The sequence below is a fragment of the Citrus clementina genome, unplaced genomic scaffold (genome assembly GCF_000493195.1).
Source record: "Citrus clementina cultivar Clemenules unplaced genomic scaffold, Citrus_clementina_v1.0 scaffold_5, whole genome shotgun sequence".
In the NCBI taxonomy this organism is placed as follows: domain Eukaryota; kingdom Viridiplantae; phylum Streptophyta; class Magnoliopsida; order Sapindales; family Rutaceae; genus Citrus; species Citrus x clementina.
Window position 1 is genome coordinate 39932713 of NW_006262201.1, and position 14455 is coordinate 39947167.

Genomic DNA, 14455 nt, shown 5'->3' on the forward strand with positions numbered 1-14455 from the left:
TATTGGATGGGGTGAGTCACTGCCCCACATCAAACTTAAATTACTTCGTCAATTACTCAATTTATGTTCCCATTAAAACAGTACATTACTTGCATCTCAAATTATACCCAACTGTGAACTCACATGGCACCGTCCATACGCATAGGTCAAAAAGAATTCCCCCAACATAACTTGACAGGTGTGACACACAAGAAAAATTAAAAGAAGAGCTAAAACATAAAAGCAGCAGACTAGAGAGTGGGACTCACAGGCAGGAGGGGCCCTTTCTCGCCTTGCCGGAACACCAATCATAAAGAGTATGCTGGTAACCGTACACATTAAAGATTTAGATATTAAGAGCTGATACTTCTTTCAATTTTTTTTTTTCTTCGCCCACTCCCTTTCCCTTCACGTGATTCTGAGTATGCAGTCCCAGCCAGCTGCTTCTTATCAGCTCTTACAATGACATTACATGCTTTGTCACTTAACTGAAACCTTCCATCACCACCTCTTCCCTTTCTCTCAAGTCTCTGCCCTGTCAAGGGAATGAAATGGACCTGTAATAGTTACTTTTTACAGCGAAAGGTCAAATAAACTGAGAAGAGGAAGAAGAGTGCCCCTGTTTCCTGTTTCAGTTTTCATTACACTAACCAAAACACCATGTCCACGAGAAGAAAACCCCTTCTTCCGCAGTTGTTATTTTTCCTATCAAATACTTTTCTGTTGATTACATCTTGTTCTGCTTCTCGTTCTGCGTCTGCAGTGAACTCACTGCTGCCGTCTGATGCACAAGCGCTACTGGCATTCAAAGCAAAAGCCGATTTGAGAAACCACCTCTTGTTTTCACAGAACAAAAGCTTGCATTTTTGTCAATGGCAAGGAGTTATATGTTACCAACAAAAAGTGGTGCGAGTAGTTCTCCAAGGCTTGGATCTTGGTGGCATTTTTGCTCCCAACTCATTGACTAAACTCGACCAGCTCCGAGTCCTGGGTCTACAGAACAACTCACTCACCGGACCCATTCCCGACCTCTCGGGCCTCGTTAATCTCAAATCTCTCTTTCTTGATCACAACTTCTTTACAGGTTCTTTCCCTCCTTCACTCTTGTCTCTTCATCGACTTAAGACCTTGGATTTATCTTATAACAATCTCTCGGGACCATTGCCAAAAGAATTAGCTTCACAAGGCCGGTTATACTCTCTGCGTCTTGATGTGAACCGGTTTAACGGTTCGATTCCTCCATTGAACCAATCCTCTCTCAAAATATTCAACGTTTCTGGTAACAACTTCACTGGCGCCATACCGGTGACATCCACGCTGTCACGTTTTGGTATCTCCTCTTTTCTTTTTAACCCTAGCTTATGTGGCGAGATTATTCACAAAGAATGCAACCCCAGGCCACCCTTTTTTGGGCCATCAGCGACGGCTGCAGCGGCTCCACCGCCAGTGACTGTTCTTGGGCAACAGAGCGCACAGATGCATGGTGTTGAGTTGACCCAGCCGAGCCCTAAGAGCCACAAAAAAACTGCAGTCATCATCGGTTTCTCATCTGGAGTCTTTGTTTTGATATGTTCACTTGTTTTGTTTGCAATGGCTGTGAAGAAACAGAAACAGAGGAAAGATAAAAAATCAAAGGCTATGATTGCATCGGATGAAGCGGCGGCAACGGCTCAAGCTTTAGCCATGATTCAAATAGAGCAAGAGAATGAGTTGCAGGAGAAGGTGAAGAGAGCACAAGGGATCCAAGTGGCCAAGAGTGGAAATTTGGTATTCTGTGCGGGCGAGGCACAGCTGTATACGCTGGACCAGCTGATGAGGGCTTCTGCTGAGTTGCTTGGGAAAGGGTCTCTGGGGACAACGTACAAGGCAGTGTTGGACAACCGTCTGATTGTTTGTGTGAAGCGGCTTGATGCAAGCAAATTAGCAGGCACAAGCAATGAAATGTATGAGCAGCATATGGAATCAGTTGGTGGACTCAGGCATCCAAATCTTGTGCCGCTCAGAGCTTATTTTCAGGCCAAGGAGGAGAGACTCCTTATCTATGATTATCAGCCCAATGGCAGTCTCTTCTCGCTCATACACGGTAAGTTCCTCTGCAATTGTTTTTATTTTAATTTTTCATGTGTGGTGCAATTACTCAGTGAGTCAGCCCATTAGGTGATTGGACTCGATCTTGACTCGGTTTGACCGCGGTGACCCCTAGAATATGTAGCCACGTAGGATTTTAATTTGCAATCGAAATTATTATTATTATTATTATTCTAATTTGGGGTTGTTTATTAAATATATTATACAAGTGAAAGTGATCCTTAAGAAAAGCATAATTACGTGCCTGATCAGTTTGGCATCGGTTATATCATAGATTTTCACGAGCAGCGAGAATCTTGCTGCTGATTGACATTGGGAATTGAAATGATTTATTTCGTTCCAATTATTTTAATCAACATTGGAAAGTACTCCTCTACTCTTTTTACCCAACCAAAATGCAGCGGCGCCGGGGAGACAATTCAAAAATCAAACCTCAATTCAAGTGGAGAGCAACGTAGTAGTTATGCAATTATTAGTGTAGTGGGTCCCACGTGGGTTGCCTGCGGACTCGGTCAATTCTCATTCTTTATCCTATGGTGAATCGAAAAATCCAACGCACCATCTCTCTAGATGAACTAAATAATATTACGCGCAGGGATGCGCGCATGCACACACACACTTTTGTTACTTTGTCCCATTATGGAGGCAGAATCTCTATTGAGTTAATAATAATGATATGATTACGTACGAAATGGCCAAATTGCAGGTTCAAAATCAACAAGAGCAAAGCCACTACACTGGACTTCATGCTTGAAAATAGCAGAGGACGTGGCACAAGGCCTCTCTTATATTCACCAAGCATGGAGACTCGTCCATGGCAATCTCAAGTCCTCTAATGTGCTCCTTGGCCCTGATTTCGAGGCATGTCTGGCCGACTATTGCCTCACTGCACTCTCTGCCGATTCATCGCCGGATGATGACCCTGATAACTTGTTATACAAAGCACCCGAGACTCGCAATGCAAGTCACCAAGCAACCTCAAAATCTGACGTCTATTCATTTGGAGTATTGTTGCTGGAGCTTTTAACTGGAAAGCCTCCATCACAGCACTCATTTTTGGTGCCTAATGAAATGATGAATTGGGTTAGATCCGCCAGGGAAGATGATGGCGCCGAAGATGAGAGATTAGGTATGCTTCTTGAGGTGGCGATTGCTTGTAATTCGGCCTCGCCAGAACAAAGGCCCACTATGTGGCAAGTATTGAAGATGTTACAGGAGATTAAAGAAGCTGTATTAATGGAGGATGGTGAATTGGACCCACTCTCTGGGATCTCGTAGTTATATCGTTGTTTTAGTAACATTTGTTCGTAGGCAAATCAGCAAATATATAGTGTCCGTAGCTAGATGAATGGAATTTACCCAACTATTTAGTTACTTTTTCTTTTAACATTAACTACTTGGTTCTTTTTCCTTTTTTTTTTCTTCTTCTTAAAATTAATTCCTCGTCTCGGTTACCACATTGTTATGGTGGGTTCGTAGTTTTGGATAATCTCTTCCTAACAAATTTTTCATCGAAGAAGAGTTTTCTAATCACAAATTTTCCTAAAATAAAGGAATTACTAACAAATAATAAACTACAAACCCTCCTAAAATCAAGATACAAATCCGTTTAAAAGATGGGGTCTTGCACTCAATTTAGCTTGAATGGTGTTTACAGATGCTCTAAGATAGCCAAATCTTAAAGGATGAACCTAAATTTCCTAAAAAATTTACTCCTTATCGCACTTGTAGTATTGAATTGGAAGCCGTGATAGAACCATTTGTAAATTAATATTAGTGAGGTCCATCTATGTTGTTGGATATGTTCTAATTAACTTGGAGCATCTCTATCATAAGAATTCTCGTTTTATACCAAATATTAATAATTTGCCGTTGATTGCATCATCTTTTAATTTTTTTTTTTTAGCATTTTTTTAAAAATATACAATACAATTTTCAAAAGTTGCATCAACCAATAGAAATACATAATCAAAGCTCAACATACATAAGAGGTAAGAACAAAGACATACGAAGCCGAGCACCCAAAAAAAAAAAAAAACTCAACTGTTTGGTAGATTCGGACACTCAAGCAAGCCCTCCATTTTAAAATAAAAGGGAAGAACCGAAGAAGTGCCAACTTCCATGTTAATAATTTTAGTTGACAATAGATATACAATTGGAGTAATAGTGGGAATCGGGTTTAACAAGAAGAAAGATGGGTCTTTGTATCGAATATATTAAAGGACTGTAAAAATGAGAGCCCACAGAGTCTTGAAACCCAAAATTAAAAACAGGCCCGCCTCGTGAGAAATTCGAACCCGAATTCGGCAATGAATCCAAGTAACGTACATGGACATCATCATTGACAAACAAGTGGAAAAAGGGGAGAGTGGTGCGCTGTTGCAGAATTTGCTGGAATCATCTAGCAGATAACACAAAAATTAACATATAAATATCTCAGGGTATTCGTGCAGGTAATTTGATGATTGAGCAGGAGAAGGTTATAAGATGAGAGATGTCATGGATCTTCGTTCTGACACCGACGTAATGGAAACTGACTCCGCCTCTGCCGCCGCCACAGCCACGGCCGCCGAAACGCAGCAGCATCTGCGGCAAGGCCAAGACGTCGACCTAAGAGAGCTGCTCGCGTTGGCTCGCCAGCTCATCAACCAAGGCAGGCCTTCTCAGGCTCTCCAGGCGGTAATAAATCATATTTTTTTTTAAATTTTCTTTGTAAAAAAAAAAAATTGTTACGATTGTCAGTCAATATGACTTGACGTCCACAACATTGATTCCTGATTTTCTTTTACAACATCTTTCGTTTATTAAGGAATAGGGATGTATTCATATTCAAAATAATGAATGTGGTATGGCCACTTTAGCCTGTGGAATTTATTTTATTATTTAATTAATGGTCGAAACAGGTGGTGATGGCGATGAGAACCAGAGGTGGGGAGGAAGCTGTATTTCGATCACTGCACCGTGCGCGTGAATTGTACAGAAATAGAATGCAAGAGAACACTGCCATGGATCAGCTGGCTGCTTTATTTGCTGAATGTGCCATTGCTGAAGCCCAACCCCTGGCTGTTGAACCATCACCATGCGAAATAGCTAGTTCATCAACTGCACCGGATGCTGATGGCTCTTCTATACTTGCAGAAACTGGAAGAACGCAGATTGTGCTGGATGCATTCTCAGATGGAAGCAGCTTTGTATGTTTACAGTGTGGGGGTCTTGTTAGTAATCATCGGAAAGAGGAGCACTATGCATATTGGTGTTGCAAACTCTGATTCGGAGGTATATGACATTGATATTTTTGCTCTTTCTTCACCTCGATGCACCTACTAAGCTATTGTCCTACTTGAATTGCATTTGACTGCATTATGTGAGTGTACACTAATGTCAATTATCCTGGCTCTGGTCGCTGACTGGCAATCCGGCGCCACTTCTAGGATATGTTTAGAGGTCATGCTTCTGTCTGCAGAGGAGTCTATATTGAAAACATGTTCCCCTTTAAGTGTAGTGTCGAATCTCTACTCTTCTAGTGATTAAATTGCATCATCATTGTAGATAAATGCAAGTAAAAATTACCCTCAAGCGGTTTTTAAAGCTCTGAACTATAATATTATATTACTATATCTATACTTTGTAATATAAGATTTTGAGGATGGCGTGCTTTTATTCCTGGAGGTCTTCCGTCTTTTACGTCCCCAAAACCCAACACCACCTGCTCGGCTGCATTCACTGATATTCAGCTATCTAGTACATTAATTACTTCAAGACTGCGCGTTCAGAGTTCGCTAATTTGATTATATCCCTCCCTTGTGTCTTAATTACTAGATATTCAGCTATCTAGTACATTAATTACTTCAAGACTGCGCATTCAGAGTTCGCTAATTTGATTATATCCCTCCCTTGTGTCTTTCTCTCTCTTCGTCATGCAATAGTGTTTTGGACATGAGCAATGAAATCTAGCTCATATGCTGCTGAAAAAGAAACGAGGAAGTGCAAGAATAAATCAAGCATGAGTCATCAGTTATGAGGGGATGGAATAGTTGGTGCCCTGTGGCCGGTAATTTGTCTGTGGACTTGTTGATCCTTTTGAAACTTGAATGCTTTTTCGTGGATTGTTGGGTGCATCATTGATTGGATTCGATCATCTTGAGAGAAAAAATAGACTTTTTCTCCCTGATTTTAATTGATGGGAGTGGAAGAGTAGAAGGAAGAGAATTATAAATGTCTTCCTGATAACTCCATTTTGTAGAGAATTAATGCAATTGGATGTTACTATAAATGTCTTCATATTCAGCGTAATGTTTCCCTCTCCGTACCTTTGACCATATGGCGGGTTGTTCTGAAAACTCAGACAACGACATATGGAGAATTCATAAATGTTCTTCATATATGGTGTGTTTACTTGAAGGTTTAGGGAATGAAAATAAAAGAATGTGAATGAAATTCATGTTTGTTTGGTAAAATGTAATTTGAGAATGAGAATAAAATGTATGAATCTCACACAATTTGAGAACAAGAAATGAGAATTTCATTCCCATGAGGGGTTGGGAATGAGAATTTTTATTTCCTGAACTGACTTTTGTATTCGTTTCATTTTTTTCATATTTCTCGAATTACTCTCATTTAAATCACAATTAATTTTATTATTTTAAATGTGATTATTATTATTATTATTAAATTTTTTTATTACTTTTATTATTTTAGTTATTATTAATTATTATTATTGTTATTATTATTTTATTAATATTAATTTTATTTTTTTAATTAATATTATTTTTATAATAATATTTATACATGTATTTATTTAATGAAAAATATATTATTTAATACTATGAGTATTTTAATAAATTGATTTTTCTTGTCATTTTTCATTCTTATTTATTTTGTTAAGTAAAACACATCAATGATATTTCAACACATTCTTATTTTTATTTATTTTTATCAAGTAAATATTAAAATCTCATTCGTATTCCAACTCATTTTTATTCTAGTCCATTCTCTTTCACAATTTATTTTTATTTCACCTAATTTTTTATTTCACGCACCGTAAATAAAATAATACATCTTTATATGGGTAGTGATATTAATTTCAGTAGTCAGTTATCCCAGAAGATCATGATGCTAGGAAGAATTCCCCAAACCTATCAGAGCTACAGTGGAAAAAGGTCTAAATGACCATTTCTGTATATTTGTACATTCGTTCAAAGAAAACAGAAAAAGTAAATGGAGGAGTGAGGACTAGTGCGTTCCAGCTGGAAATGATTTAAGCGTCGTAGGAGCAAGACCCCTTGAGGTACAACCTGTACAGTATGTGAGTTGGTAATTTGCTGTAGAAGATGGAATAGTCAAGGTTGCCTCACGGTATAAACTAAAATACAGCTTATTTATTAAGGTGGTCGAAAATTTAGTCAATTCTTTTTCATAAGTGCCAGTACCACTTGGCCCGTGCCCTTGGTCAGCTTGGTATCAAATATACAACACTTGTTTGTTATTACAAATATCTGGTAAAATATTGATTTTGAGTTTTCACAAAGTACATTTGTAAGATAAGTGCATTTGTAAGGACTAATGTCTCAAGGGATGACAAAAATATAATAACATCGTTATGCTGGAAAGTGGAAATGGAATGAAATGGCGAATATTGAGAAAAGAATTTTCTTTCACTATAATGAGATAGTAGTTGCTACCGACAAAATCAATATTGCGCTTACACTCAATAAAACCCAAAATTAATTGGACTGAATACTATTTCACCAAAAAAAAAAAAAAAAAAAAAGATATATCAGACTAGACTGGACCTTCGTACAGATGTCTGTGCGCTTGGGTGTCTTTATCCCTCAAAAAAGTGTTGTTATTGATAGAAACTGCGAGTGTCACTTCTTCACCACCCGTGTAATCTCATGTATCTAGCACCTTCTGGCAAATTTGCGGTGGAACCACCAACGACAAGAACACTACTATACACAATGTACTCCTATTGCATTAATCACAGCCAAAATTTCCAATCTTCATAAACCTAACTTTTCCATCCGAGCTCCTTGAAGCTCTTCACTCTGTATCCATCAAATGAAAGTGTAAGATTCTGTTGTATATAAGCTATGAGCAATATCAAGGCCAACCAGATATCATGCCTGACGTCCCAACCATAATATTTTTCATGTAGTACTTGACATCTGAAATTATATTTTGTTTCTGACTATCTTTTCAAAACATTCTGCAACTATCTTGACATGAGTGAAGAAGTTTGCTCATAGCCATACATGTAATATTACCAGAACAAATAGAATTTAGCCCGATACTTTTTAGTCATAGGCGAAGATAACAATGTGATAAATACTAGCCCCAATGATGTAGACTACATTAAGTATATGACTGGAAATAGATGTAAAGAATACATTACCTGCACTCCTTTTGTGGCTCGTCCGGGCACCATGGGTTGTGATCATACTCGTGCAGAGATTAGTATAGGTATAGCAAGATTAAGCTTGTGACCAGGACCACAGAATATCACCCTGCATGTGGCAGGGCCCGTGGACGAGGCTTTGCCCTCACAATTGTTTCATCACAGTGACGGATCCATTCTGAGAGTCTCCATGGCTTTTGCCACTTCCATTTAAATTGCAAAAGCCATTGGTGGTGACTTCTCTTCCATCTCCATAATTTTCCACCCTGTCCTAGGGCTGCTAATTTTTTCATTGACAACTGCCCAAGGGGTACCCTCTGAGCTAACACAAAACCTGCTTATGTCAGCCAAAGTAGGAAGGTGGATATCAATCTAATAATAAAGGATGGAAAAGGACTTTAACCTTTCTGTTTTGATTTATAAATGCTGCTGACTCTCTTATTGAGCCATTGGCAATGCCCGGTGTATATTTCAGTTGCTTCTGTGCTGGGACAGACATTGGGGAGGGAGGACCACTCGTATCATCAGCAAAGTGTTCAAGTGAATTGTGCAAGTTCCCCTGTCCATGGCCAGGAATGAAGAGTTAGATGTACAATAATAAAAGTTTAGCAACACAAACTCTAGAATGCTGAACACACTTCCATCCAATATTAAGAAAACCATTAAAATGAACACAATTTCTTGGCAAACCTATAGATAGGCCTCAAAAGTCCTAGAATTTTGTCAAAAATCATCTCAATGTGTGCTTTCCGATAGAGTAGTCTTCATTTGTACACTGATAAAGTTCTAAAAGTTTTTATATGATGCATAAGAACAAAACTCAAGTGACGTCTAATCTCACCGAAGCCGATCTAGCCAGTGTGATTGCAACAGCCTGTTCTCTCAATTTTAGCTCCTCCTCCACTTCCTTTCTTCTTACCTCACTCTGTCGCAACAGACCAACAAGTTCTTTTAGTTGCTCTTTCATTTCCTTGATCTCTATATCTTTCTCCCACAGTTGACACCTGTTGCAAATGCACAAGGGGCTATTTAGAATTGACCTCTAATCACAGAATTCAAATAAGAGTATGTACATGTTCTGTGAAATCTTTATGGTTTAAGCATATAAATCAATGGCCCCCTGATTAAAGGAATTCTTTTAATAAATTCCATTTAATGTATCCTTAACCAGATCTACCGTTAGAGATGCATATCACTCTCTGGAATTCCAATCAATTTTGAGCACGGTTAATCTAGTAGATTTGTATAAATCATGGAACTAAAGGTATCAATATCCAAAAAAAGTCCGAAACTGAAAAAAGATAAAATAAAATAATTTGGGTTATATTTATTTAATAGAAAGCACCTTGCATCTGCTAGAGAATTGAACATGTATTGAAGCAAGTTCTTAGCATCAGCCATTGAACGCAACTGATTCCAACGTCCACGGTTAGTGAAGAGACGGTCCCGCTCTTCTGCCTCTGAAAGTTGTGAAGCCATTGCTACAAGTGAATTAGATGATATGCTCAGCATATTCTCAAGTGAAGATATTCGGGCCATTCTTGCATTTGGTGACATAGAGGACACTCTGAACAAGCAATTAAATCATGTTAACACGTCAAGCCATTCTTCATCATTCCCAGACCATCAAAATGGAAATAATTTGGGGTGAATAAATAACTTTCACAACTTATACCTAGCAAATCCATTCTTTCCCCTCGGAGGACTGAGTCCCTTTGAAGCAAACTCATCCACTTGCTTCAGCACTGCCAACTCTTCCGCCAGTGCAGCTCGTCTGCAGATTATTTGTGTTAGCATAAAGAAAAACGTTTTAATTCATATTGGAAACAAATATAAATAATGAACCTACACTTGGCTCTGCTTCTCATAGTCAAAACGAACTTCATGCACATTTACCATGACCTCTAGCTCATGGTCAAGCCACCGTTGAAAGGATTTCTCATTGCTCTACATATATCAATTAATTCAAAAGTATTAATGAGAATTATACAAATTTATTAAAAATAAAACTTATCAGTAAAAGAGAAAGCAAAGATCATTACCTGCCCATTTGTTAAATTTCCATTTGTGACAGCTGGAAGATAGCATGAAATTAGATAAATTGAGTATAAAGGCAGAGGCCCATGGTCTAAAAATGCCATGTATCTGGTAAACAAATAGCCCCTCCAGTATAGTAACCATTGATCAAGTATGTGATGAAGAGTGATGGATTTTCTAATCTTTATATAAGAGGTGCTGTATGTTTACCTGAGACAAGGGCTTTCTAGTCATCAGCCATAAAAGGGTAAAACTGAAAGTGAAAAGTTTACCTGAATTCTCACGGGCAGAAGATTTACGTGATTCCAACAACTCTTTTAGCCTCTTGGTGGCCATTGCAGCCTCTTCAGTCTTTCTCTGAAGAACCTGCATGAAAGAAATTTGTTCCAGTTAACAGTTTATTTCTAATACGTATAAATCAGGGAGACTTATGAAGCCTTTTCTACCTAAGCAATGGACTAGACTAATAATTTTATTTTATTTTTTATTTTTTTAACAGAGTAATACTTGAAATGGACTCAACTAGAATGGGTTCCACTTTTTCTTTCTTGAGGTCAATTCGTTCCTTATTAGATTATTTTGAAATATCAACTCAGGAATTAGAACATACTGAATTTCAATTATAATATTTTGGGCAATTCGGCATTTAAAGCAAAACTTCCATAATAGGTTCTTAACTTGTCAAAGTGAAACAGCCTTAAATATGATAGCAGCAACTGAACATGCCAAAAAGTCGGAAACATAGCAAACAGGGTTTGAGGGAGACAAACCCATGATAAGAATCTAGCTGATAAAACAAATTTGAAGAAGCAGCAAACATATATAATGAAAATTGGAATTGAGGCCAGATAGTTTGCTTTCTTAGACTTTTTGCTATTATCTGCTGTTTTCACCACATTATGAGGGCAAAGTCAGGATGGAAATCTTAAGAGGCAAATAAATTGCTACATTCAGTGGTACATTCTTCTTGGAAATATTATTGAGATAGATTCATAACATAAGCAAGCAGGAAAGATTTGCTCACCAATTTCTGGCGTTGGTTCAAAGCTTGCAGCTTATGCCTTTCATACTCATTTCTTCTTCCCTCCTTACGTAACTGCTTTCATCGATATGTGAATAAATAAGTTAACATACATACATACATGCAGACAATATCTTCATAAAGTTTACAGATCTGAAGCATACTCTATACATACATTGTTTAATTGTTTTGTTTGCGTTACCTTATTCAAATATCTAAAGTATAACTAATCCGTAGGTTCTCTTATTTAACCTCCTAAAAAAAAAAGGTTCTCCTTCAGGATGAATAAAAAAATATAAAACAGCTTTGGCAATTAGTAAATTTGACTACACATTATCATATGACTTTATGCAGGGGTGAATCCAAGCTTGCTCAGCTTGCTGAATCTTTTAATTCAAATTATTTATTGGCAGTCATAACCAGCTGCTAGAATTCTTAAAAACGAATTTATAATACTGAGTACTGCCACCGGGAGTTTAGGGTTTAAAGGAACAAAAGTGCATGCAACAAAATTGCACTACATAACATTGTGCAAAGATGAGAACAAGTTTTGTAGTTTGCAGGCTTAACTACCTAAAGTAGATTTCAACAGTATTGTCAGAAAGACCAAACCACACCCCTTAAAGTTACAAACAAGTAGTAACAAAGATACAAACAAAAAATGTGTTCTGTATAAAAAGAGAATTCAATAGATCCCAACTATTCCTGCTCCACCCAATAATCTTCCCTTACGTGAAATCGAATGGACATATATCATTTACCAGAATGAGCATAAAAGATATTGATACTGCATGTCTTTTCCAAATTATTTGTTTCACAGAACAAGTAAAGCACCTGCAAAAGTTCCTTCTCTCGAGAAGCCTTCCACTGTCGGAATTGTTCAGCTTCTTGTTTTATCCTATGTTGCAATTGAACCTACACAAAGATGCAAGGGAACAAGAAGAAGAAAATCAGCAGTGGACAGAGTAGAGACAACAAAAAAGGACTGAAAATAACACGATGCATTAAAAGCCAAAGTGACAGTTAACCTTTTGAGCCTTTATAAATTGAATTTCATCTTGCAACCGCTTTGCTGCTTCATCACTCTTTTGTTTCTGCTTTAAAAGTTGAACCTGGTTCTCCTGTTTTTTCTTGAGATCCAGAATCTGTTGTGCATAGATTATGAAGACTGTTTACTACTTGAATTAAATTGTGATATTTATATGGAATTGTGACAAAAGCCAACATTACCTGTGCCTCAAGTGATTTTAATTTATGGGCATGTACATCTTGCAATTTTTGTGTTTGCCCATCAGAATTTGAGGCAAGATTTTCAATTTCAGTCAGCAAATGATCTCTTTCTTTCTGCAGCAATAAAACAGGTGTGAGATGAGTCATCTGTTATTTCAAGGAGTGTGAAAATTGAAGAACAGGTCAATAAACTTCTTTTTGACCTGCACAGTTCGTTTTTCATCCTCTAGTTCTGCTATTTTCTTCCCAAAATGTTGCTTGAGTGCTGCAGTGTCAGAGCCACCAACAAGTTTCATTTCTGACTGCACAGACATTATATGTAAATTATGAAGGGTGCTGATGACTTCTTTGTCCAAAAGATTTGCAAAAGTTGAAGATATACAGAAGAAATGTCAGAATGTAGAAGAAAATTACTCCAGAATCATGAACCAGCCAACAGTTCTTAAGATTTTTCTTTAAACAGAGGTAAAATTCCAGGAAAAAAAATGAAAATAAAAAAAGAAAAATCATCAAATATTTTTTCATGGGAATCCAAACTGAGCCAGACTATCTTCCAGATGATTGAGGAAGGATGAGATTAAATGGAAGTACATTACCCTTATTATCTCATGCTATGCTATGCTATGTAAGAAGTTAATGAAGTAAGAATACACAGTTCCCAAAATTGCCAAATACTAGGAATAAAAACATAAAAAATATATATTCTGATGAAAAGTACCTCTTTCTCCTCCAAACGCCTGTTCAATTCATTCAACTCTTTGTCCATAGAATTCTGTAGAAGTGTGTGCTCCCACTCCTTTGCGACTTCATCAATTTCTCTGGAATCACCTGCCAAAATTGACATTGTATTCTCAATGTCATAGATCCATTGAAAGGAAACTTGAATTCACAATATCTGAAAGAGAAACTGATTCAATCCAATAGATGAAAGAACAAGTAGAAGACTGGAAGTCATTTTGAAGCTTACCCAGTTTACCAATGATTACAGACATTTTACCTAATTACTATATCAGAGAAGTTTCATACCTGTTATATTTTCACCCATTTGATAATCAGTTTGCTCAATACTATTCAAGCTCCTTTTAAGCCCATCACTTTTCAGAGGACAAGGACTACCATCCTGAAAGATGAAGTATCAATTTCACACGTATAGTGAATCATCCATTGATCAAGCCTAACTGTAATAATAATCATGACTAAAGAATTATAGTCAACTCTCCCATGTCCTTTTTTTTTTTTTTTTTTTTTGTGGGAGGGCAACACAAAAGATAAAATCTCCCATCTTTTAACAAAAGGAGAAAAGAACTAATGGAAGAGTTCCAAAAGACAGAAGACATGTTCACATACTTGAGCGTCTGTTTCACGCTGCTCTACATCAGTGCATCTGCTGCGGTATTCATGGAGTTCACGGCAAAGATCTTCATTAGCAGCTTCAAGCCAAGCAATCCTTTCCTTGAGAACCTAGGCAAATGATTAATGAGAGAACTTATGAAATCGATTAAGATACAACTATCTCCATAAACGAAATTGATAATTATTTTGTTTGTTCAAACCAAACTATCCTTTACATAGAGAACCTCATAAGTTTTACCATAGCGTAAAGTAATTAATCCAGTATAATTTTTCTATATAAGAAGATGTGAGAATAAAAATATTGAAAAATTCTTATGATTACTGGCCTCAGGCCTGGCAAGTCCTAGTTC

The 14455-nt window shown here is 37.3% G+C and overlaps 3 protein-coding genes across 5 annotated transcripts in view; 2 read left to right on the plus strand and 1 right to left on the minus strand.

Moving 5' to 3' along the window:
- The first annotated feature begins 140 nt into the window (after positions 1–140).
- LOC18040891 (probable inactive receptor kinase At5g67200) lies at positions 141–3447 on the plus strand. The gene is made up of 2 exons (XM_006434651.2): positions 141–2062; positions 2774–3447. The coding sequence occupies exons 1-2, from the start codon at positions 640–642 to the stop codon at positions 3343–3345; spliced, it is 1995 nt and encodes a 664-aa protein (XP_006434714.1). The 5' UTR covers positions 141–639; the 3' UTR covers positions 3346–3447.
- Positions 3448–4347: 900 nt separating this feature from the next.
- On the plus strand, positions 4348–6389 carry LOC18041024. 2 transcript variants are annotated; one of them, XM_006434654.2, is made up of 3 exons: positions 4348–4746; positions 4971–5343; positions 5737–6389. In XM_006434654.2, exons 1-2 carry the CDS (start codon positions 4555–4557, stop codon positions 5334–5336), a joined length of 558 nt encoding a protein of 185 aa, XP_006434717.1. In that variant the 5' UTR covers positions 4348–4554; the 3' UTR covers positions 5337–5343; positions 5737–6389. The 2 variants fall into 2 exon arrangements, with proteins under 2 accessions (XP_006434717.1, XP_006434715.1); XM_006434652.2 differs by having other exon boundaries at positions 5994–6389.
- Positions 6390–7702: 1313 nt separating this feature from the next.
- The window catches only part of LOC18041025 (kinesin-like protein KIN-4A), an 11590-nt gene continuing 4837 nt past the window's right edge, over positions 7703–14455 (minus strand). For both annotated transcript variants that reach the window (XM_024183265.1, XM_006434655.2), the window contains exons 10-26: positions 14100–14213; positions 13779–13872; positions 13471–13580; positions 12956–13054; positions 12753–12866; positions 12551–12667; positions 12357–12437; positions 11526–11597; positions 10774–10867; positions 10507–10538; positions 10314–10411; positions 10140–10238; positions 9810–10031; positions 9306–9468; positions 8868–9023; positions 8462–8781; positions 7703–8114 (exon numbers count right to left, since the gene is read on the minus strand). In XM_024183265.1, coding sequence (XP_024039033.1) covers positions 8569–8781; positions 8868–9023; positions 9306–9468; positions 9810–10031; positions 10140–10238; positions 10314–10411; positions 10507–10538; positions 10774–10867; positions 11526–11597; positions 12357–12437; positions 12551–12667; positions 12753–12866; positions 12956–13054; positions 13471–13580; positions 13779–13872; positions 14100–14213 — 1878 coding nt within the window. In that variant the 3' untranslated portion in view covers positions 7703–8114; positions 8462–8568. The remainder of the gene's footprint in view (positions 8115–8461; positions 8782–8867; positions 9024–9305; positions 9469–9809; positions 10032–10139; positions 10239–10313; positions 10412–10506; positions 10539–10773; positions 10868–11525; positions 11598–12356; positions 12438–12550; positions 12668–12752; positions 12867–12955; positions 13055–13470; positions 13581–13778; positions 13873–14099; positions 14214–14455) is intronic.